At 40.5% G+C, this 25,982-nt stretch overlaps 1 protein-coding gene across 8 annotated transcripts in view; it reads right to left on the reverse strand.

Annotated features, from left to right (window-relative positions):
* LOC135219333 (zinc finger protein DPF3-like) overlaps positions 1–25,982 on the reverse strand; it is a 345,538-nt gene that overhangs the window by 213,061 nt on the left and 106,495 nt on the right. For 5 of the 8 annotated variants that reach the window (XM_064256006.1, XM_064256001.1, XM_064256000.1 and 2 more), the window contains one exon: positions 7,556–7,705. The exons of the other annotated variants lie outside the window; for them this stretch is intronic. In XM_064256006.1, the coding sequence (XP_064112076.1) occupies positions 7,556–7,705 (150 nt within the window). The remainder of the gene's footprint in view (positions 1–7,555; positions 7,706–25,982) is intronic. 8 annotated transcript variants of the gene reach the window in all.

A 25,982-nucleotide genomic window follows, 5' to 3' on the forward strand; every position in this document is an offset into this window, starting at 1 on the left:
GGACCAATGGGAGAGCAGGAGGATGGTGGCGAGTCTACTGAGTTGGCGGCGCGCGAGTTATAAAATTGTTCTCGGTGGCCCAGGCAAATCTCGGACTTTACAGTACATACACCCTTTTACAACCTGAATTATTTTCGTACACAGAAGCAAAAAAATCTTTGTCTTTGCTTTCGTAACCTGGATTTTTCGTATGTAGGGACTTTTGTACGTAAAGGTTCCACTGTTATCATTCCTGTATAACCTGATGTTAAATTATTTGCTTCTGGTGGAAACATCCTAGGAAGATTAAAACTACAGTACCGTGACAGGAGAAAACAGCCAAAATCCACAAAATATCAACAATTGCCTACACCTAATGGCAGCAAGGAGAAGTCTGACTAGAGCTACAACATTCGAACACACCTGGTGGAGAACCTAGACAGTCTTCTGGGCCAGCCAATCGATCTTTTTTCTTTTGTTTGAATGCTGATTCGCCTATCAATAAATATATGCAGACATGAGCCAACTTTAACAGTAGGTAAGATTCATCTCAAATATGATGTTTATCACAAATTTAATTTCAAAGTTACTACCAACTGTCTGGCAGAGCACATTTATTTGTAAGCTGTTTTTGTGTCAAGAACCCATGTCAGAACAAGGCTGGCTTAATCTACACACTTCAGACTAACCAGAATCTCCTACGAAAGCTGCAAAGTTCTTAGCCTTTCTGTCAACAAGTAAATCAAATAAATTTTTGAGTTCTATGCAAAATGGCTTGCTTTGCCAGCATATGTCAGTCTACTTCCTATCTATCACGAAAAAATACTTTATTTATCTTATTATAAAAATTGGTCTCCAAAAGAAGTTAACCACCTGTCATTAATGATTTAGTCGATAAACCCATTCTCAAACTTCTAACATCAATAGGAGTTTTAAATTCAGATTAAAAATCTGAATCCAAAAGAGTAATTAATGTTAACATTCAAGTCCTAAACTTCACAAACAAAATTTTCTTTCAGCACCAATAAACTACCACAACATTGATGCAAACTTCACAAACCTAAAAAAAATTGTAGTCATATAAAATCAAAATAAATATTTGAATATTCAAAACTACTATAAACAATATGTACCAACATATTTCACCATAGCACCATCATTCATATATGTACATGTCTGCTTTCATAGTCTCTAATGTCCCAAAAACTAGTCTTTTATCTATCAGCTCTAGCTCATTTCCCTTCTTTAAGATTTCCAAATGTCAAAGTCCTTCTGATAATTTTTTCATTAAGCAACTCATTGCAATAAGTGATATACAAGTAATCAAAACACTTCAGGAGGCACATTCCACTGCTGGTGGTTAGGTCTGGATCACAACTTCATGGTGCAACTATGAATTTCACTTTTCTGCAGCTGTTAGCTTCAAGAAAGTTCTGTTAGGTCTCAAGACAGACTATACAATCCAGGGGCATGGATTATTTTCTCCAAGTGATCAGTATTTACAGGAAATAATTTATTTCTTGCTTGACTGTGCAGCCCTGTCATATCAATGTGCCAAGGTTCAATATTAACAAATAGGCATACTTTAATTGGATATCAATGCGTACACTTATAAAAAGTAAATGAGAAGCCAATATTGAAGAACACATGTATGTTTTGTCTGTGCATCCAAGCTTTGCAACAGATAGCTGCCACTGGCAATGCGAAGGGGTGAAGGGCTAGTTCATCCTTTGCTATAAGTAGCTTGGGTTCTATCTGCATTGTATGAAAGCACTGATCTCCCCACTGGTATTTCGCTAGTTTTAGAAGGAGGTCTGAACATTTGTTATTTATTATTATTGTTTGCAATTAGTGCATGGCATACCATGATGACACTAATACAGCATAGAAAGATATGGTACTAGAAACTACAGTTATGACATGATGTGCACTAGCAATTAGAAAAAAGATCTCCTTCTTTAAGACATTCTAAACATAACTAACTACAAAAATAAGCACTCATTATGCTTTTTATTAGTATGTTGTATGTAGATGTTTTGCTTATATAGTTACCTTAACAAAAGCAGCAACAAAGGTAACCTTAAGCTCAGGGGTGAGAGTCATTTGGGATACACGGTTTGGTGTGATTACATGCAAAACTAATTGACAAAGATGAGGACAAATGGTTCTTAGAGCAAGTTTAATTCAGTGTGTGCATAATTTGTTAGGGTAAGTGTGATTCATAGGGCAATCATGTTGTGTGCTGAAGGCAGGGTCAGCCATTGTGAGTGTGGTTGAATGGAGAGTTGTAACTAATGAAGGTGAAACATTTTCTGAACTAAATTTGAGGATTGATCACAAAATCTTAACCCTTTTTTATTCACCCCACTGTGAGACTGAGTGTACTATATTTACTACATAGAAACATCAATGTTTACTGCAATAAACTGACGATATAATTTCTTGTCCTAGGATTATTCCAAGAAACACAAAAGGTTTTCAAGTCTGAGATACAGACAAAAATGGAGAAGGCTCAACAACTGTTGGTTGAATTTTACAGTTATTGGGACTTGCAGTTGCTACACGCTAAGTGTTATCTTTGAGGGAGGATTTTGGGCAATCCTCCCCTTTTTTAAATTAATTTTCATTCATTTGTGACAACTTCCTCCAAGGTTACTGGCATCTAAGCCTCATATGGAAGGTGACTGTCATCTGATGTATAAAATCTTAAGAAATTTACCAACTACAAATACTTTGCTTTACTCAGTGGATTATCCTCACTAAGAGTAACCCTATGAATGAGTTATCAGAGCCTTGGTACTTGTCTTATGACAGACAAACACTCAGGCATTTAGCAATTTAGCCTGTCACCATGATTTTTATTCAAGCATATGAATTACTGGTAGAGTAGTAACACAACAAACTCAGTTTTTATAACACGAACTAATAGTATGTATTTACATACAAACACACCATTCATAAAATGGGTTTCTTTCTCCAGAACGACAAATCTTGCAGTGTCATTTCCAAAATTCCTGGAATACAAGGAAGGCGAATGATGCAAACCAGTGGGTTCAGGTGGTGCATGCATCATTAAACAACCATACTTGTAACCGTAAGACAAATGCCTAAGTCTGGTGATAGAGGATGTGAATGCAAGCATTTAATGATTAATGAGTTGTAAGTATGAATCAGTTTTGTATTATAAAATTTGGTATTAATAACAAAGACCAGCTCCTTCAATGGACTGAATAAATGACTGAATTTCTAGTCAACAGAATATATAATGTGTTTGATATAAATAATTTGCAACGTGTTTGATGTAAATAATTTGTATCATAAAATGGTACACCTTAAAAAAATTGGTCAAGAATATTCATATTCCCTAAGTATGTATAAAATACAATAATGTGAATTCTATATTTTAGCAAGTGATTAACTTGTAAAAACAATTTTCTTCTTTCTCATGTCTGTTGTATAATTATAAGTAGTATGTATTTACTACATCAATGTTAAGTTTTCAAGACATTCAGTTTACAGGCAGTCCACGGGTTACTCAGGTTCGGATTACGTCGTTCCAGACTTATAGCACTTGCCTCATGTTGCTGTTACCCACAATTTTTCAGCACAGCAAGTAGATTTATGGTGCCATCACTTGCTTTAAGGTGCTGTAACCTGGGCTTATGGCACTGTAAGTGCTATTTATTCTCATTATAATTATGATGATTCAGGTTAAGGTGATTTTTGGCTTACAGCGCCCTGCCAAGAACGGAACCCCCACTGTAACCCGGGGACTGCTTGTAAAAGGAATACAAACATTTAATTTATTTTTCTGGAATACTAATAATGTCTATTATGCTGTACTGTAATATGTAACTACATACATATTTTTAATTTTCTATTTTAAACTGTAACTGAAATTCAAAACTGAACCTTTTGTCTTTCATTTTGAAGTGTCTTGCCTTTCATACTAATGTTGATAGTTTTATATATATATATATATATATATATATATATCTATATATATATATATATATATATATAGATATATAAGATATATAATATATATATATATATATAATAAAAATACTGAGCACAGTACTATATTAGGTTTGGCACCAAGTTCATTTATAATCTGTACTGTACTTTTATTTCTGTTTATGAATTGATTTTATAGAAAAGTTCCTCTGCCAAAACTGTACCATCTGTTCAAAGTTTCTCATTAAAAGGCCAATTTTATCTTGATAAAATGTATGGTTAAATTATGACATTAATTTCTCACAATACATAAGGAAATAGCACTAAAGGTCAAATGATAAGCAACGCTGTGTTTTTCAGAGAAGTTCTGTGTTTTTCATTCATGAAATGAGGGGGAAGCAAATTACGTATTGCTAAACAGGGTATTGAGTAGTTAATATAGGAAGGTTTCACAAATTCTTTATCAAGTCCAAGTTTGATCTATCAAATGCCTTCAGGTAACATGTCAATACTCCTGATGACTTATGCAAAATACTATATAAAGCTAGAGTAGTATGTTTTCATTATATCAATTATTACTACATAATAATCATGGTATCTTTATAAACAATGAGAATATTAAGTTTTACATTTACAAATTTGCCCACCTTCTTAGACTCCTCCTACTTTTAACTAGTGGAGCTGCAGTAACAGGATAGCTGCCTTCTGACAAAGATTGAATGTGAAGAATGAAGAATCTTTATACCTCACATTTTCCTTGCAATACCTTGTATGTTTCAGCTATGAACTTCATTCAGCACAAGCAACCTCATTCTTGCTACCCCAAAATAAACCCATATCTTCCAATGATATTTCATTCACCATGAATTGTTCCTAACAAACCTTCTGTGAAGAAATTGGAACAGGGAGAAGTGAGACTCTATTCAACACTTTTACTATTTCTTTTTAGAAAAAAAGATAAACTCTTCTCTTCTACATAATATTTTTCACTGTAACTATAGTACAATCTCACTGTGGAATCTACAGTGAAACTACTGCCTTGGCTTTCTTCTTAAAAAACTTTTGTTCCCGAGATATTGCTGGATAATCTCAATGTGATGGCTCCAAATGTGATAGGTTCTGGTGAAACTCGAGGAAATGAGTCTACCTCAGAAGGGTTATCTGAGCATCTTTGATATTATCATGCTGTAACATGGATGCATTCAGGGTTTAACATTATACTGTCAGCTTCTTGTTGCTCCTGGTGGTGAACAAATGGACCACTACAAATTTCCAAACTACCACAGTCTTGGAAATATTGATTAATCAAATATTTCAAGCCACAACCAGATTCATCGTGCACTTCAAATGCACAAACTTTGCAATGATATTCATTATACATGTTTCTTTGGCTACATAAAAATTTCTAAAGCCAGATGACATATACTTTCTAATTTCTTGCCTTCTTTATCTTGACAATAAGCAACCTTGGGCTGTGTTGTTGGACATTTCTCTTACTTTCCAGCCTCACATATGCAACTTGGAAAATTGTTTTTCACTCAATATGATTCATGTGAAAGGTTCATTTCCATGGGAACTACAGCCTGAAAATCTAATAAAAGGGCTCAACAACCCTTTGAAGAGGCATCTGAAAAAGAGCAAAGCTTATGAAGCAAGAGAAACCAGTTCTATTTCCCTTCTTAGGTTACTGGCTTCTTACCATCATCATGGATTTGTTGTCACCTCATCTGTGAGTTTGACTGGGAATTCTGAAAGCACCTACGCATGACCTGCGTATGTGACCTATGGCTACTCCCCTTACGCTTGCTGGAGAACAATGACTGTACAAACATCTTCAATGGCAAAGGAATATTACTTTGTTCTCTGTTGGTCAAACCAAGGCTTCACTGTGTTGATTTTTTAGACAAGCTATACAGACCACACAACAGACTCTAGATCTGAATTCTATTGGTAGACCTGCAAACCTGGGTTGTGGCATGACTGGAAGAGATTCCACATTGGTGCTGACGGATGTCAAGACTGGTTACCACTGCTTAACAGTATTCAAAAACCTCCTTAACTTTATATTTTTCCTGTGTGCCCAAATTACTATTAGCATTAGAACTCTGGTGAAGACATATAAGGTAGTGGCCAACCCAACAGAAAGGACTTTGAATTGGAACACATTCCACGTTAATATAACATGAAGGAACTTCTGGAGTCTAAAAGCAAGTGAGCATAGAAATGTGCATTTTTATGTCATCAGATATTATCAGTCAGATGGACCAATGGACTGAAGTAACAAACCCCATCTGAAAGCTTGATAAAGTTGACTCTGAAAATCAACACCAATGGCAAAACGCCATCCTCTAACGAGCTGTCTATTAGCTCTTCTCTTAAGCATTTTTCTATCATTATTTTCATCTCTTTGTCCTGTGCTTGAAACTTGGATGAAGTCAGTTGTACAGGGTATAAGGCTTTCAATTCAAAAGGCGCTCACCTCCAACAAATTACGTCATTAACCTTCTTGAAACATCTGCACTGCTCAAATTCCTATCACAAAGTATCTCTCAACTGTTAATGCGATTCCCTCCTCTAGCCACAAACTGAAACTAGCAAAAATATCTTCTGGAGAAAACAATTCTCATGTTACTCACTGTGGTTGTCAGTTGTTGACTAAGATGCTGATAGACTGTACTGGGATGAGGCACATGTCAATAAAGTTTGGCAATCTCTAGTACCTCTATTTGTAGATTAGACTAAGTCAGTGAGCTCCTCCAGACCTGCATTGCCTTTTGAAGAGTATGCAGGTCTGGAGATTCATAACCTTTTCTTATGGTTCGGGAGGGACCTAATCTCTTGACCTTGCAAATGCTGTCCAACCATAGCATGTCTTCAGGCAGTAAAGTATCGCCTGTAGGTCCCATCCCCATTCTTGCCAATTGGGAACTCACAGGAATTCACATGGGTATCTCTCCAGGGTGACCAACTCCACAGGAAAGAAAACAGATGGTGAAGAAAGAGATTTATGTAGTCCCAAGACATAGCATTGTTCCCAAGGATCACTGTTGAGCCCTGTTAAGGTCAGTTTTAAATTCTCTAAGAACTTGACCTCTAGTTTGGAGGTGAAAATAGCTTACAGGTTGACATATTTCTATCATAGCCTTCACTTGACCCTTTGCCTGTCCCTCTCTCTTACATATGCTGATATGTTTAGGTTGTCATCACTGAATAGCATTTCACTGGTTGGAGGAGAATTGTCCATCTTAAATGTTACTCTTTCATTGCCAGCTGAAACTACTTTCTATGATATGTGATGTCTTTCCAGGTAAAAGATGTTACCAATCTAGTTAAAAGTCCACAAAAGTTGTAAGAATTAGGCTATAATTTAGTTTTCCTTATTGTATATTCTTGCTTATAGTACTGTACTATTAAAGAAAATTACAAAGATCATTACAAAAACGAATAATAAAGGCAGAAATAAACCTAATGCTGAAATAGTACATCTCAATCATCGTACTTCCATCTCGAGTCACAGAATTCTAGAACATTTTATATACTTAACACCAACACATAATGAACAATTAACAAATGAAAAGTAATAAAAGTATCAAAGCCATTTATCACAAAAAAACACTACCTTGGGAGGCTTTGGAACTTTCGCTGGCTTTTTCCTTTTACGCGCTGTTGTAGTACGTGCAGAGTAGGTATCATCATCATCATCATCAGGTTCCTCTTCCTCATCTTCATAGAAAGCAGTTTCATCATAATAAAAGGTTTCCTGGAAAGACTTTCCATACAAATTGCCAATTAGGAAGAGATGCTTGCCTCTTTCACTTTGTTTGTAATATATAAATGCAGTATAAATATACATTTTACTACACTATATATTATATAAAAACTACTGATATAATTACATTACATGATTTGTGACTGAAGATACTTTTCTCTCCTTAATTATACTGTATTTTCAGTAAGCCATGATACAACAAAGTTATGTAACATGGATCATTCATTAACTCTTCTGTAAAACTGAAACTGTCTTTCCAGCAGTATTCTGGATGCTAATGCTCATATGTTTGTAGAGACTAAAGCATTGGATAAAATTGCTACATTCCTTTTCTTAGTTGATACAGCTATACTTTATCTCTAGCTACTAAACATCTATTCATTAAATATTATTCCTATGTCTTATCTTTGCTACATTGATATTCTTTCTGTTCTCTTAATTTCACTTGGCATTTTAATCTGAAGTAAAATACTGTAATGGTCACATTCCTGCAATACCAGATTTGCCTGGCTTCATCATACAAAACTGCAAACATTTTAAGATAAAATTTATGGACATTTCCTGATAATTATAAACTACTTTTCTGGGCTCAGCTCGTGTCGGCCTATGAAAGGATCCTTAATATCATTCTTTCTAGGCAAAATTAATCTAAATCTTACCAGAGAAAAACAAAATTAAGAAAATGTCAGTAAAACTGACTCGCTCACTCTATAAAAGAAGTGTCGGTATGAGAATAGGGGCGAGTGGGATCACTACCACGAGTCATTCACCATTTAGACCTTCCAATCCAAAATCCCCACTAGAGAGAGCTGATACTAACGGGTGATGCGGCCGCTACTACTACTACTAAGGACGCCACGGACAGCAGCGCCCCTAGCGGTCATCCTTAATATTTAGCAGTACGCGTTGGACGCATTTTTTCACGTGTGCTAATCTTTTGGATTCATCTCCTCTTCTTAACCATGGAACGTGCTGCCATCGCATCGGCTAAGTTAAGTGCCTCATAAGTAGTATTTTACTGTATTTTAGTCTTCCAGGAACCAGTATTTTCCTTCTAATAGGTCATATACGGTTTCCCGGTCGTCTAGTGGCGGCGCCATGCTGCCTCATGTCTAGAATTCCCGGTCTTCCATACTGGGACTTCTTGTACTTATGGGCTTACTATATCACGTTCATCGTTTTTACATCGTATTTTTAGCTAGGTTAGCCCGTTTACCATTCTCTTAGTTTGGTATTTAGGGCTATTCTGTATTCTGGCCCAGCATCCCAGCTCTTGCTCTTCATCGGCTATCGCTGGCTCCGAGTAGTCTCCTGTTCCTTGGAACAGTTTGCCTCCTCCTGGGCTTCTTTTTCTTTTACTAAAAGTGTCTTTTCCACCTGTTATGATGTAATTTTAGTTCTTTTTAGGGTGTTAGGCTAGCCTAGGTGCATGTCCCATGTATTGGTACAGCCTGGTTCACGTGGCCCTCCCACGGTTGTGTTACTATCGCGGCTTAGGCCACTGGCGGCCACGTGTTCCACCGCACCTACCCTTCCCCTTCCCTCCCTACAGGTATAGGGAGGGGTCTGGGGGACCCCTTGGTTGCTATGACAACCTCAGTAGCCTTCCTCCCTCCTTCTCTGAGGAGGCCAGGGGTTCTTCCCAGCTGGGGTTTAGGGCGACCACTTGTTTCGGGTACCGGGTCTCCGAGCGGGTAGTTGTTGAGACAGGGAGGAGTAGGCCACCCCCCCCCTCTCTCTCTCCCGCCGCGTTACGCCGGGGAACCCCCTCCCAGTTGTTCAGTCCCACCCTTCCCCACTATAACGAACGGAGCCTTCCGCCGCAGCCGGGGCACCTTTGGTTATAGTTCGTCTGGCTCCGCTAGCGGGCGGGGTGGTCACTTCTCGTGGTCTATTGCTTGCCTACTATATCCTTCCCTTTTTTCCCCCGCTACCGGAGGAGAGCTTGCTTCTTACCCGGGCACTCTTAGTAGACGGGGGAGGAAAGTTCGATGATTATTTTAATGTTATTTTAAGGATATACCCTAATTTTTACGATGAATTTTAGTATTATAGACTGTGTATACCATCGTCGTTCTCCGTCGTGGTTTCATACCTCACCACCACACCTGGTTGGATTTTTTCTCTTGTCTCCGGCGTAGCCGGAGACAAACGCCAACCTTCTTGTTACCACACGTATTATGGCGGGGCTCTGGTTTAATCTAACTTTACCGCTCCGGCATGCAGCGGAGCAATTGTTAGGCTGTAAGTGTTCTCCTGATACTTATGTATCTTTCCACTTACAGGCTACCAACTGTCAGGTCCTAGGGTGCAATGCGACCTTGTACGACCCATGCGCCCACAATGAGTGCAGGACTCACGCCTCATGTGCCACGAATCACAACGCCATGATCGTCTGGCACCCGGAAGCCTGCTCCATCTGTTACGACCTTGTCAGTCAGCTGGTGGGGGGGTAAGTCGATTGTAGACTTCTTTATCGTATTACTAACAACACTTAGTTATAAGCTTGTTAACCCCGTCCCCGGCACTAGAAGCTTCATTTCGCCTTCTCTTTCAGGCTGCCGGTGTGAGGGAAGTCGCCCTAGCAACCCTGAAGGCTTGGGTGGGCGGCTTCGGCAAGAACGCCGCCAAGGGCCAGCCATACATCCTAGACAAGAAGCTGGCCATTCAGATCTGGCGGCAAGTCAACAGGATATGTTTGACCCCATCTCTGCAGCCCCTCTCATCGCTTCTATCCAGCAAGAGGTGCAGCAGTCGTTAGGGGCCGTGGCCACGCAGGAGACGGTCCCAGATGTCGCAACCCTGGACCTTAATATTGAGCCTATGGCGGTAGGTGCAGAGGATTTGTTAGTTGAGGTAGGTGTGTCGGGTGCCCAAGGTCTTTCCTTGGGCGCTCCTGGATCTTCTCCTGTCCCTTCTTCTACTGCCTCTTTCCAAGGATTTTCGGGATCTGAGATCCCTGCCCGCTCCCCCGCTCTCTCTGTACCCCCAAAGGTGAAGGGACAGAGAGAACCGAAGACCCTCGTTAAGACGACTTCTAAAAAGTCGTCGTCGTCTTCTTCAGCTAAGAAGTCTTCGACTTCCTATGCTGACGGCGGTGAAGGCTAAGCCGAGCTCCTCACACTCCAAGAGCTCTAGAAGCAAGGCTTCTAAGGAGAAGGCTCGCGCTCCTGCTGAGCCAATGCCTTCTCCGGCCTCCACCGCATCCACTCCGGCAACGCCGGTTGGAGTAGCGGGACGAGCACCTTTGAATCCCACTGCCTTCTCAGCAGTGGTGATGCAACAGGTAGGAGAGATGGTCGGCTCAGGTCTCCGCCCTCGGAACCAAGTTCGAACAGATGTTCGTGCAACTGTCGAACACTTTGAGTCAGTCGGGCCAGTCCATCCAAGATCTCTCTAACAGAGTTAGAGAGAATGAGGACCGAGTAGCTGGGCTTGCTCAGGTTCCTTACCCAGTCTCCCCAGTAGCAAGTGCTGGTATTCCCCAGCTACCTCCTTATGAGTCGCTACCAGCCTTCTCCATGGATAACCCATGGAGAGTAGCCGCTTACGCTCCATTCAAGGACGGTATGATCTCTGTCCCGGAGTGTGGAACTCGAAGGATTGAGGACTTCGAGTTTTATCCTCCGGGATTGACGCAGCCTTTCATTGGGTATGCTAGGCTGACCGCAGCGGCGCTCACTAGGGAAGACAAGATCACCAGAGAGCATGTGCTTTATAGTAGAGAGCACGCTCAGCGGGAATGGGTTCACTGCCTTGAGGACTGGGAGTGTACCAACACCAAGCTCCAGGCTTTCAAGAGTCCTTTTACTATTTTTGCGACGGAGGAGGAGGCTTCTCTTCCGTTCGCTACCAAAATAGTGGAAGCGACTCTTCAGGCAGTCCTCAAGGATGAGCCCATGCCACAACTGAGGGAAGCGGAGTCTACTTCTCCGCTCTTCCCAGCTTTCGGGGAATTGTGGGAGAACTTGCCTTCCACTTTCAACGCTTGGTAAGCTCAAACCGGACTGTGCAATGGACCAGTTTGGTGAAAAGCTTCCGAGGCTGCCTGATACCTTGATTCAGGCAGAGTTCGACGCTCGAACTAGGTTTGGGAGATCCCTCAATTCTCTAATCATTACTGAGATGGCTGCTTTATCGTATGGCACAGAACCTTTATTTAAGATTCTGGCCAAGTCTCAGCTTCAAACGGTTCAGACGGATGCTTTCGACTTCTTCCTAGCTAGGAGGAACTGTCGAAAGCACGTTCTGCAGGATGCACTATTAGGCACGAACCTAATAGGCTCTGGCTTCCAGCATGTGGGGGGCGGACCTCTTCCCAGAGTCCGCGGTGAATGAGGTACACCATGAGGCTGCTAGGCTCAACCAGAGCCTCAGAGCTAGATGGGGTATCTCCTCTAAGAGGAAACAAGAATCCGCCCCCGCTGCTGGTAAGAAACCAAAGAAGGCTGGTAGAAGATTCCAGCCTTACCAGAAACGTCAGCAGCAGCAGCAATTCGTTCAGGCCGTCCCAGTTACCCAACAGGGACAGCCTGCAACTTCAAAACAGACCCAACCCATCCTCCTTGTGTCTCCTCAGTCGCAACCCTCGACCTCTTACGCACTCTCGCCGGCCTTCAACCCTGTTTATGAAGTCAGGCTTACCCTCCCTTTTCGGGCAGGCGAGAGGTAGCAGAGCGCGAGGCCACTTTCGCCAGCGTGGCTCAAGTAGAGCGACAAGGGGTAGGCAGTTCAGAGGAGGGCGTGGAGGTCAACCCGCCCAACAACAATGAGGCCTCCCCAGGTAGGAGGGAGATTGTTCCTCTTCCGTCACAGGTGGGGGTTCAGCAATTGGGCACAGAGCATAGTGTCCAAGGGATTGGGTTGGAGTTGGATCAAAGATCCCCCTCCAATCAGATCATTTTATCAGGACCGTCAAAGGAATTGACAGATTATGCGAGCGAACTCCTTCAGAAAGGAGCTATTGCGAGAGTCAAGTATTTAAAATTTCAAGGTCGCTTATTCAGCGTGCCAAAGAAAGGCTCAACAAAAAGAAGGGTAATCTTAGACTTGTCAAGGCTAAACTCTTTCATCCGTTGCGACAAGTTCAAAATGCTTACCATTTCGCAAGTAAGGACCTTACTTCCTCGTGGAGCCGTCACATGCTCCATCGATCTTACAGACGCATACTATCATATCCCTACAGCCAGGCACTTCCGCCCATTCCTAGGGTTCAGACTAGGAAATCAGAAATTCTCATTCAAAGTGATGCCCTTCGGTCTGAATGTTAGCCCCCAGGGTATTCACAAAAATAGCAGAAGTGGTAGTTCAACAATTGAGAACTCAGGGGATAATGGTAGCAGCATACCTCGACGATTGGTTGATCTGGGCACCAACAATCGAGGAATGTCTCAAAGCCACGGAAAAGGTAGTTCAATTTCTGGGAACATCTGGGTTCCAGATAAACAAAACGAAATCCAGACTTACTCCAGAGTCTCGTTTTCAGTGGCTAGGAATCCAATGGGATTTGTCTTCCCACAATCTGTCAATTCCAGTGGTCAAACGCAAAGAAATAGCCAAAGCTGTGAAACAATTTCTCAAATGCAAACAAACATCAAGGAGAAGCCAAGAAAGAATCCTAGTTCTCTTCAGTTTGCCTCCTTGACAGACATCCTCCTAAAAGCAAGGCTGAAGGATATAAACCGAGTTTGGCGATCGAGAGCAAACGCCAAATCTCGAGACAAGTTGTCAGTAATTCCACAGATCCTTCGCAATCAACTCCGTCCATGGACAAAAGTGAAGAACCTGGCCAAACTGGTACCCCTCCAATATCCCCTTCCGGTATTAACCATTCACACGGATGCCTCCCTGTCCGGTTGGGGGGGATATTCTCAATTCAAACAAGTTCAGGGGACTTGGTCAGCTCAGTTCCGCCAGCTCCACATAACGTTTTGGAAGCTATGGCAGTATTTCTTACCCTGAAGAGACTTCTTTCCCTGAAAAAGTCTCATCTAAGACTAGTTTTGGACAGTGCAGTGGTAGTTCATTGCATCAACAGAGGAGGGTCCAAAATCCAAACATGTGAAACCATGTCATGATAGCCATCTTTGCCCTAGCAGACAAACACAAATGGCATCTGTCCGCCACTCACCTGGCGGGGGTAAGAAATGTGATAGCATTTACGCTTTGTCCCGGTCGGTCCCTTCTGGAATCAGAATGGTCCTAGACGACAGGTCATTCCAGTGGATATGCCGGAGAGTCCCAGGTCTCCAAGTAGATCTCTTCGCTTCACAAGCAAACCACAAGCTCCCTTGCTATGTGGCCCCCAACCTGGACCCTCTGGCTTATGCCACGGACGCCCTGTCGCTAGATTGGAGTCAGTGGAGAAAAATTTATGTTTTTCCTCCAGTGAATCTTCTATTGAAAGTCTTGAGCAAGCTGAGGACTTTCAAGGGACTGGTAGCGCTGGTTGCACCAGACTGGACCCAAAAGCAACTGGTATCCTCTGCTTCTGGAATTGGGTCTCCGACCTCAACGGATTCCCAATCCCCAGGCTGTCACAGGCAGTACAAATGAGGACTGTGTTCGCTTCCTCAGGAATTCTTCAGACCCTACTTTATGGACTTCATGAAGTTTGCGGCTAACAAAGATGCTAACATTGATCCACAAAACATCCTCTTCCTAGAGTCAGATAAGAGAGAGTCAACTATTAGACAATATGACTCTGCTGTTAAAAATTAGCATCCTTCCTGAAAGAATCAAACACTACAACCATGACAGTTAACTTAGCTATATCCTTTTTCAGATCCTTGTTTGAAAAAGGTTTAGCAGCTAGCACTATTACTACGCATAAATCGGCTTTGAAGAAGATCTTTCAGTTGGGTTTCAGATAGATCTGACTGAATCTTACTTTACGTCTATCCCTAAAGCCTGTGCTAGACTTAGACCTTCTCAAAGGCCTACTGCAGTCTCATGGTTCTTAAATGACGTCCTCAAACTAGCATCAGATACTGACAACTCGTCGTGCACATTCATAATGCTCCTCAGAAAGACGTTATTCTTATTAAGCCTAGCCTCAGGAGCTAGAATTTCAGAACTGTCGGCTCTATCCAGAGATGCGGGTCATGTAGAATTCCTCCCCTCAGGAGAAGTCCTGCTTGCTCCGGATCGTAGCTTATTAGCTAAAAATGAGGACCCTCTTGCAAGGTGGGCTCCTTGGAAAGTCATCCCACTTCCGCAAGACCCTTCTCTCTGCCCAGTATCAACTTTAAGAGCCTTTCTATCTCGACATCCTCAAGATCCTCAGGTTCTCTCTTCATGAGAGAAAAAGGTGGTACTTTATCAGATAAAAGGTATTAGACAACAGATCCTTTACTTCATTAAACAAGCCAATCCTGATTCATTCCCAAAGGCACATGACATCAGGGGAGTAGCCACCTCAATTAACTACTTTCAACATATGAACTTCGAGGATCTTAAAAAGTATACTGGATGGAAACCTCCGACAGTCTTTAAACGTCACTATCTAAAGTCCTTGGAATCTTTAAAATTTTCTGCAGTAGCAGCGGGAAACATTGTTTCTCCTGATACTGTATAGTAGTCATAGTATAGATCCAGATCTCCTTCCTACCTACCTCGTCTAACATGCCTCACCCTATCGCCATGCTACTCAGATACTCTAGCCTTAGCCGCTGAGATCATATTAGTGGGATTGTCCCTTATTTTTTGCTAGGGACATCCACACTTTGTACTTATAAGATACTTCAGTGTCCCTACCCTTATTTTTTATGCTAGGGTATGACACAATGTGTTTTGTATATTATGTAAATACTTTGCTTAAGTGAATCTGTTTTGTTAACTTACATTACATTATTGTATACTACTATGTTTATTATAAGTTAGTTTTAAGTACTTTTGTTGTTGGCTCTCTTTTTTATGCCATTGTTAGCATAAGTTAGCTTTAAGTACTTATTTGTATTCTGTATACCTGATTCACTTATTATATATCTCTTTTTACTACTGTTTTTCATTTGTCCCTTTTTCCCATCTTGCCTGTTTCTCTGGTACTCTTTCATAGGCCGACACGAGCTGAGCCCAGAAAAGGGATTTTGACGTAGGAAAAATCTATTTCTTGGTGATTGGCTCGTGGCGCCCTATGAAAACACCCACCCTGTCTTGCTTTTCCCCCCCCTGCAGGCAAGATGTTCATAGATTAAGGATGACCGCTAGGGGCGCTGCTGTCCGTGGCGTCCTTAGTAGTAGTAGTAGCGGCCGCATCACCCGTTAGTATCAGCTCTCTCTAGTGGGGATTTTGAATTGGAAGGTCTAAATGGTGAATGACTCGTGGTAGTGATCCCACTCGCCCCTATTCTCATACCGACACTTCTTTTATAGAGTGAGCGAGTCAGTTTTACTGACATTTTCTTAATTTTGTTTTTCTCTGGTAAGATTTAGATTAATTTTGCCTAGAAAGAATGATATTAAGGATCCTTTCATAGGGCGACACGAGCCAATCACCCAGAAATAGATTTTTCCTACGTCAAAATCCCTTAACTACCGTATATTTCGGTGTATAAGTCGACCCCCCAATTCTGAGTAAATTTTTATGATTTTAACTAATATCGGGTATATTAGTCGACCTATAAAATGTGAGCAGCAGGGTAAAACGTATCATATAAAATAACCTGAATGTTATTACGGTACATATGTTGCTCTACTTACCATAAGAAATACAGGTAATATACTCGGTATATTAACAAATCTGTGTAATATATAAAAGATGAATACCGGCAAATATGATTAGAAATGACGAAACGAAAGATACGTTACTCGAGTGTAATGTAAACAAACAAAGCGCTAACTAACGCTGAATAACAGCCTACGTATATATGTATGTACAAACTGTCACTCAAGTTAATGTTTTGATTGGGTTGTTATAACGACGTGCCGGTATTTTATTATTATGTTGGAATATTCCTTGACCATTGGTTCTTCTATGGCATAAACAGGCTCATTTGAGGGAAAACGAACCTGCAGTTGATTCACCAGATTCAAACTGGGATCCTGATGAAACAGTGAATGATAATTTGTCTGATGAATTGTTTAATTCAAGTGACGATGACTCAAGTACTTTTGAAGGATTTTAAATACATATTTACTATTAAATACAATTTTTTTTATTTTATTTAAAGTGATAAATAAAGATTTCATACCAGAAAATGTTTTTGAACAATACCCCGGTAAATACAAAACTGTCAGAGTAGACGCATCCTTCTCAGTTACTGTACTACAAATAGCTACGCAATGTATACACTTGCTGTGCGATTGGGGTTTCTTCAAGTTACTTTGATTTGTTTCATTTTATTTAAGGTAATGGATGTTCTAATGTATTATTATTGTCGTATTACAGTGTGAAATGTTTTTAATACTGGTATTTACATACATAGTTACCTCAACAAGGCTGTCATTGTTATTAGCCAACTGTAAAGCCTGGATTCCTGTACCGATATGCTAAAATAATAAAGATTCACTTTTTGTTACCGGTAGATAAGTCGACCCCCTAATTTTGGCATGATTTTTTGGGGCTAAAGGGTCGACTTATACGCCGAAATATACGGTAACTGACCTTTCCACATTGTTCTAGTTAATATTTATCCATTAGACTACTTAACTGATCTCACCCACGTAGGTGTAGATAATATTTACCCTACAAACAAACTGGAAAATGTAGTCCCTCCAGGAAGAGCTATTAGAAGCAAACTGTTTACACTGTCAATGATATTACGTAAATACAAAACGGTTCTTTACTGAAGTTGAGATTGTAATAAGGATATCTTTCAGCTAGTATATGTTACACAGCAATAAACTTGCAAAATGCTCAAAACAATCCTCAACTTGACCAGTATAACTAAAGATTATGTATGGGCTCACTCAGTTCTCTGTTGAGAAACAAAAGTTCTCATGCTTTTGGAAGGTATCACATAGACACCAAACTTCGGTAATGAAGTCAATATGAGAGTAAAAGCAATAGTCATTCAAAGACGTTTCAATCTCGATCATAAACTTATCCTGCGTAACTTTGAGGGCTGAAAGGTCAATACTTTTGTAGCTATATATAGCAACTGAGCTACCAATAGTCTAACAGACTTACAAAGGTAGATCCAGGCAGTTCTCAGTTATCAGTGAACTCAGTTAATGGCAATGGCACCATAACTGGCCGAGTTTTGGTTATCAGCAGACTCAGTTAATGGTGATACAACTGGCCATGTTTCAGTTATCGGCGCCACAGGGTGCTGATAATAGAGTTATAGTGCCAAAACATACCTAACAGAGGCATTGTTAATCAAAGCTCAGCGCCATAAATTGCCAGCAACCGGCTGAGAACGGAACCCCCTCCCCCCCCCAAAAAAAAAAAACTGGGGACTGTCTGTATAAGAAACAGGATCAACTCAGATATAAAAACTTAGCTTAATGAAAATATGACAAATTTTCTAAGACAATTTGTATTTTTCATAGCTTCAAACCTGAGGTCTTAACAATAGGATAATTTTCTAGCACCTAGCTCGATCCGGTTAAATTGCAGATGAAAAGTAAGGAATCTTGTGAGATCTGGCAACGTGTGTGGTTTGAATCATCACCAGGGCAGTGATCCCACAGTATCTCTATGCTAGTGAAGTGATAACATTTTGAAGCGCCATAAAAAAACAACGGAATGTTATTTCACTTTGCTCTTCCCACTGATTACACATAATGAAAAATGATAGCATATACTTTACTGTTGTAAAAACAGAAACTTGTCAGTCTTAGAATACAGATAGGTATATGTACTGCTATTTTATCATCAAAAGACCACAAAACCTGACAAAGCTTACTTGATAAAACAAAATCAAATGTCAATATGGATTTCATGGTTTTGATAAAAAACGGAGTAAATCCCACAGAATTTCGAATGGACAGCATTCCACAGTCATGAACAAAGAACCTTTTATTCCATTTAAACACTTAACTTTGCTTAATCTGAGTACCTTTGGCAGAGGGATGGGACTACGATGAAATAACATAAGATGGAGAAAGAATAAATGAGATTGACTCATTCAAATATTTGGGAACTGTGATATCCAGCAGAGGTTCTCTTCAGTTTGGATTTAGTGAAAAACTAAATCACCACACAAAACAATAGGCAGGCTAAATAAGATTTGGAATCAAACTGACCGAAACTGAGGGCGAAGGTTGGATTCTTCATATAAGGGTAATATGATCTGTATTTTTTAGACATAATTCATGGTATACATATGACAAAAAAAAAAAACTACAGATTTTGTCAATTTGAGACTAAAGCTTTGTGAAATAGACTTCTACCAGGATTCATATGGCAGAATAGTTAGAAATTATATCATGAGGGAAATTATGCAGATGAGACAATGATGAGGGGGAGAGATGGCTTGGACATATAATTTGCATAACCCCTGGGAGAACCGTATGTGACAAAAACATCTAGGCTCCTGTGGATACCAGTAGTTGGAAGACCCAGACCTGCTTGGATGAAAACTACCACAAATACCTCACTCACAGAACAGAAATTTGTGGAAGATAAAAGCACAGGAAAGAATGAATGCAGCACTGGATAATGGTGAGGATGATAATACTACTGTATGTATTCATGAAATGATGAACTAAATAAAAAGTTACTTTATAAAATAAATTTCTGTTGTTTTTAGAAAACATACTGCTTAGTACAATAGGAAATTTTATGATTATAGACTGATTTTTCTTGGCAATATTTTTCAATAAAAGCTGCCTATAAATTAAATTTTATAATACGTTGATTTTGTTGTCAATTTAAAGCTGAGCTCTTTTACTTTATTACATCGTTTAAAAAAAGTTAAAAAAATACAAATAAAAAGTCCAAATGATATACAGTGGTACCTCGAGATACGAAAGACTCAACTTACGAAAAACTCGAGATACAAAAGCTAATACGAAAAATTTTACGGCTCTACATACGAAAATTACTCAAGATATGAAAGGTTGTTGCTGTAAAGTCCGAGATTTGCCCGGACCACCAATAACAATTTTGAAACTCGCACGCCGCCAACTGAGTAGACTCGCCACCATCCTCCTGCTCTGCCATTGGTTCCTGATGCTTGTCACCGCCATGAGATCCTTCTCTCCTATTGTTCAGCATCCTTCCCATCACGCATCTACTACGTAGCGCCGTGCCTCTGCCACTCGGTAGCAGCATCGTTATCGTACGCATGTGGTATTCGTTCGTTCTAACGATTTCGTTTATTAACTTAAGTTCGTTAGTGATTTCGTTGCAGTATACGTACTTTATCGTGTTGTGTGAGAACTTTACTCCATACTTATACGTAAATTACGTACAGTATATATGTAGTCATGGGTCCCAAGAAACTTGAAATTCACGGAAAGAAAAGGATGCTCTCTTTGGAAACGAAGATGGAGATTATCAAGAAGTATGAAGCTGGTATGCGATTGAGTGTGATCGCCAAGGAATAAGACCGAAATTCGTCGACGATAGGCACCATCCTTAAGCAGAAGGATGCCATCAAAGCAGCTACACCTTCCAAGGGCGTCACTATTTTGTCCAGCAAGAGGACCCACGTGCACGACACGATGGAAAGGCTTCTTCTTGTCTGGATAAAAGACAAAGAAATCGCTGGCGATACGATAACGGAGACGGCAATCTCCCACAAGGCCAGCGCTATTTTCGGCGATTTGATTGCCCAGGCCGAAGACATCGGAGGAGAAGGGACATCAACGCCAACCTCAGAGTTCAAGGCTTCGCATGGGTGGTTCGAGAAATTCCGTAAATGGACTGGCATCCATTTGGTGGTGCAGCATGGGGAGGCTGCCAGCTCGGACACAAAAGCGGCCGAAGCCTTTAAAAAGACGTTCGACGAGATGATGACCAAGGAAGGCTACAGTTCTCAGTAAGTCTTCAACTGTGATGAGACTGGCCTTTTTTGGAAAAAAATGCCTCGTCGGACGTACATCGCGGAGGAAGAGAAGAAGCTACCCGGGCATAAGCCTAAGAAAGACAGGCTTACACTCGCACTTTGTTCGAACGCCAGTGGGGACTGCAAGGTGAAGCCCCTACTTGTGTATCATTAGGAGACTCCTCGAGCCTTCAAGGCCCACAAAGTGCTTAAGGAGAAGCTTCCAGTGATGTGGAGGGCTAATGTGAACGCCTGGGTAACGAGGCTTTTGTTCACCGAGTGGGTAAATCTGTGTTTCGGCCCGACAGTGAAGAAATTCTTGGAAGAGAAGCGCCTCCCTCTGAAATGTCTGCTGGTGTTGGACAATACCCCTCCCCACCCTCCTGGCCTCGAGGAAGATATCCTAGCGGAGTATTCCTTCATCAAGGTTCTTTATCTTCCGCCTAACACCACCCCTCTCCTCCAGCCCATGGACCAGCAAGTGATATCGAACTTTAGGAAGCTGTATTTGAAACATCTTTTCAAGAGATGTTTCGACATCACCGATACCACAAACCTCACCTTGCATGAATTTTGGAAGGAGCATTCCGATGTTGTCATATGCATCCGACTCATTGACCAAGCTTGGCAGGAGGTTTTGAGGCGAACCTTGAATTCCTCGTGGAGGAAACTCTGGCCCGATGCTGTATCCGCCTGAGACTTCGAGGGATTCGATGTGGGCGAAGCTGGTGCTGCAGATTCAGAAACAGTTGACGATCCTGAAACTATTTTGCAACCAGATCTTGACGAGATCGTTGCACTCGGCAAGTCCGTGGGACTGGTCGTCGACGAGGACGACGTCAACGACCTTCTCGAGGAGCACCAAGAAGAGCTTATGACGGATGACCTGAAGGAGTTGGAGGCCATGCAACATAACGTCGTTCAAGAGGAGTTCTCTAACAGCGGCGAGGAGGAGGACGACGACCCTATAACAACAACAGAAATTAAGGATGTTCTAGCTGCTTTTCATAAAGTGCAATCATTTGTAGAAAAAAAGACACCCTGAAAAGGCTTACACAGGTTGTATGCTTGCGCAGTTCGATGAGGCTTGCCCGAGTCGTTTCAAGAACATTGTGAAAAGTAGGCAGAAGCAATCTTCCTTAGATAGTTATTTTTTAAAGAGGCCTTTAGTATTAGCAGGAGTAAGCAAAAAACAGAAAGTTGAAAGTGGCGATGAAGTTGGAAAAAAAAAAAAAAAAAAAACCTAAAGTATAAAAAAGTAAAAAAAATGTAAAAAATAAAAAAAAATAAGAAAAAAATTCTTATTTTAGTTTTTTGTAAAGTTAAGTGTTACAGTTTTGCTAATGTGTTTCGTAAAGTCTAGTTTATGTATGTTTTTCCTTACATTTTTTTATGTTTCGTAAAGTTAAGTGTACGTACGTATCTGCCGTTTGTCCTCCTCCTCTGTCGCCACTTTCGGAGATAGCCTCACTCGAAAGGTAAGCTTCCACATTTTACTACATACGTACAGTATTTCTTGTATACCATGTACACTATTACACTTTATTTACAGGTAATTAGCAGTACGTATTAAGTCAGGTATTGAATGGTCCAAATTGTTGTAGTATTTCATTTAGCTTTATTATGAAATTTACTGGGGTGTTTTTGGAGGGCTTGGAACGGATTAGCCATTTTACATGTAAAATGCTGTCCAAGATACAAAAAACTCATGATACAAAGGCCGCCTCGGAACGGATTAATTTCGTATCTCGAGGTACCACTGTACATACTGAAGTCAGGTAAGAACAAAATATGTAGTATACCATACAAAATATTTGCCAACACTGAAATTAATAAGGATATACTTATAACTTGTGAAACCATGTAAAACTACATATAATAAATTGCCTTTTGAAAAATAGACCAATTTCGAATCAATTTGCATTTCTCATAACTAACAAACCTCAGGTTGTAATGCAAGGGGGGAAAATTCTCTAGTGCCTAATGGAGTCTGGTTACAAAGAAGTACAAGGATTTTGGTGGCAAAGGAAAAGAAAAGGGTACAGACTACTTGCCTTAACCCATCCTGGCTACAACGCATCAGTTTCCTTTAGCCTAGGTAACTAAATGATGGGTGGAGTGAGGTGGGCCATATATGTTAAGACGACAGGTTTGTGAGTTATGAAAATACAATTTGATTCTAAATTTTTCATTTGTTCATATACAAACAAACCTTTAGTCTTAACGTATGGGAGACTTCCCTTACTCTCGGAGGGAGGATACAGAAAGCCTCAGAACTGACTGGAGGTTCAGCGCACCTGCGCCGACTTCCTGGCCAAAGTAGGACATAGGAAGGAGTCATATGCCTCTCAACTATTAAGTATAATAGGTTACTAAGCAGCCAGACATCAGGGTTAAGAGACAATGTGAACTCCTGTTACAATAAGTCTTGCACAAATACGTATAAAGAACCTGTAATTAACGGTGACAACAAAACTTACGTTAGCCACCAACCTTGTGTGTTGCAATTTCCTCTTTTCCCTTATAAGAGAGAGGAAGGGACTTGCTTCCATTTATTTAGTATTGTGTAGGAACAATACAAAAAAATCAATGGAATGGAGCTCTCTAACATGTAGCTGACCAGTTCCAGCTTATGATGGATTAATTCTCGCCACAGCTCGTCAGTAGAGGAGGAAAAGAAATTCTCTCCACTGCTCACCGGTAGAGGAGAAAAAGAAAGAGTACGGAATGAGACCCGTCATCTCATTCTCTCTCACTTTCAATATTAACATCTTATGAAAGATAAAAACTGTCCCACTACAGGCACTGGATGGGCTACACAACTTGCTGAGCAGCCACCACTGGACATAAGGAAAAGGTGCCCAAGGACCTGTGGGCAATGTACTGCAGATAGAAATAGTATGGTTTCGTAAAGCCATGTACCAGCCTTCAAAATCCTTTGAACCAACAAGTTCTTTTTGAAAACAATAGAAGGGCCTAGATCCCTAACATCATGTATTGGCATCTGAATGTGAAGAAGAACTGAAGGCTTGCTTGAGTACTTCATGCAGCCAAAAGGAGATAGTATTCTTGGACACTTCCTTCTTCTGCCAGCTTGTACCAACAAAAAGTCTTTGACACACCGGTCTGATATGTCAAGTCCTTTTTAGATACTTATGCAGTGACCTGACGGGACATAAAAGTCATTTGTCAGGGTCATTACCACAAAATCCCCAAGGGCAGGGATAAAAAAAAAGACCCGAAACTGTCGTCGTGAATCAAGGGATTCTGAGCCTTAGCTATGAATTCTGGGACCAATACGAAAGTTACAGACCACCAAACCCCTCGTGTTTAACATCAAAAGGGAGTCTGTGAAGTTCACTAACTCTCTCTGATGGGGCCAAGCCTAAAAGGGAAACTGTCTTGAGGGTTAAATTTCTATCTGATGAAGCCCATAAAGGTTTGTATGGACTACATGTGAGACTGCTAAGCCCTAGTGTTAGATAACAATTTGGAGGTCTAAGATCTCTCGAGGAACAGGACTGCTCAAAACTCCTGAGAAGGATACATATTCACCACAAAGATGATAGGGATACATCCTTCAAATACAGAACTAAACCTAGAGCAGCCCTATAGCTCTGATGGCTGACACCAACCAATAAGAGTTTCTTCCTACACAGAAAAATGAGGAAGTCTACTATATACTTGTTGAACATTTATTCCAACTGGAGAGAAACCTTGTTGACTAAACAATCACAGTAGAAGGCCCACTTTCCCTGGTACATGGCTGTAGAAGACCTGAAATAATCAGACATTTCTAATGCTGCTCTACAAGAAAAGCCACTCGCTCACAGGAGAGAGCACAGTCAACCCGCGGTACAGTAAGTAATACCTCGACATACGAGCGCTCCAAAATACGAACATTCTGATGTACGAGCCAGCCTCCTAGCACAATTTTGCATCGAGATAAAAGCATGCTCACAGATGCTAATGCTAGATGGCTGAGTACTTGGGAGTGCTCTAAGCCTGCTTTACTCGTTCAGTTCACGTGGTCATTGACTTCAGTAAACATCTCCCGAGCATCTGCCGTGTTGTGTTTGCCTTATTCACATGATTTTCACTGTAGTATTTGTGAACATTCCTTGTAATAAGTGAAGGGTCCTCAGAAAGCAAGAGGTAAGGTTGGCAGTGAGAAGAAAAAACACTAATGGTGATGATGGAGATGAAGCATGAAATTATTGAGAAACATGAGTCATTGGCTGCTATCGTCTGTCTTGAAGGTAAGAGCTCATAATAAAACCACATTTTATTTCATATCACAGTAATCATTTATTACATCATTTTGTGTGTGTGGGTGTACAGTATGTCTATACAGTATAGCAATTAAAAACATGTTTTTTCCATTGTTATTATATTTGATTTGGGTGTTTTTAGAGGGCTGGAATGGATTAAATTTTTGTCAGCTTTTTTATATGGGAAAAATTGAATTGAAATATGAGTAAATTGACTTATGAGCTCGGTCCATGAACGAATTATACTTGTATCTCAAGGTATTACTGTATTCATTGTCTTGCAATTTGCGGACTCAGCGATTTGAAGATTTCTGTGAGGAACCTATCTAAAAATTATCTGTGAGAAAACGTGTCCACTTGTGGAGCTTTTCGCACACAAATATTCTGTATCTGCATATTATTTTCATGACTAATACAGGCAGTCCCTGGTTATCATTGGGGTTCTGTTGCTGATGGTGTGACAATAACTGAAAATCACCAATAACTGAAAATTGGTGATAATAGCACTGATCTCCAGTGACCAGCTCTGCTGTTAAACGGGGATCAGTGCTGATAACTGGGGATCGGCGCATATCACGGCCAAAAATCTAGTTAGTATCGTCGTTGCTAGACAAGGGCCAGAACACCAGGTTACTGATAACCAGAGACTGCCTCTACTGTACTGTACATATACATTTTATAATAAAAAATAATTTACAGTACGTATACTAAATTTTAAATATTAATTTTAATATGATTGAATAATAAAAATAATAATTCTATCTCTCTCTCTCTCTTACTGAGATGAGAGAATTTTTTTGCATATGTAATGTGATTATTTGTTTTGTATGATAAATAAAAGTTTTACTAATTTTCAAATATTAATATTAATGTACACAAAGCAAAATATCAATTCATTACTAAAGAAAATATGTACGTATACTGAATTAGTAAGATTTTAGTTCAATAAATCTTTCCCGCAATCTTTTTCTGTCTACACCCAGAGGGACGGATGAAGGTGTAACTGTCATCATAAAAAAAAAGGGTTAGCATCTGGCCAAAGTGTCTGTCTGTCTGTCTGTCTGTTAGATT

The sequence above is a fragment of the Macrobrachium nipponense genome, chromosome 1, assembly GCF_015104395.2.
Source record: "Macrobrachium nipponense isolate FS-2020 chromosome 1, ASM1510439v2, whole genome shotgun sequence".
In the NCBI taxonomy this organism is placed as follows: Eukaryota; Metazoa; Arthropoda; class Malacostraca; order Decapoda; family Palaemonidae; genus Macrobrachium; species Macrobrachium nipponense.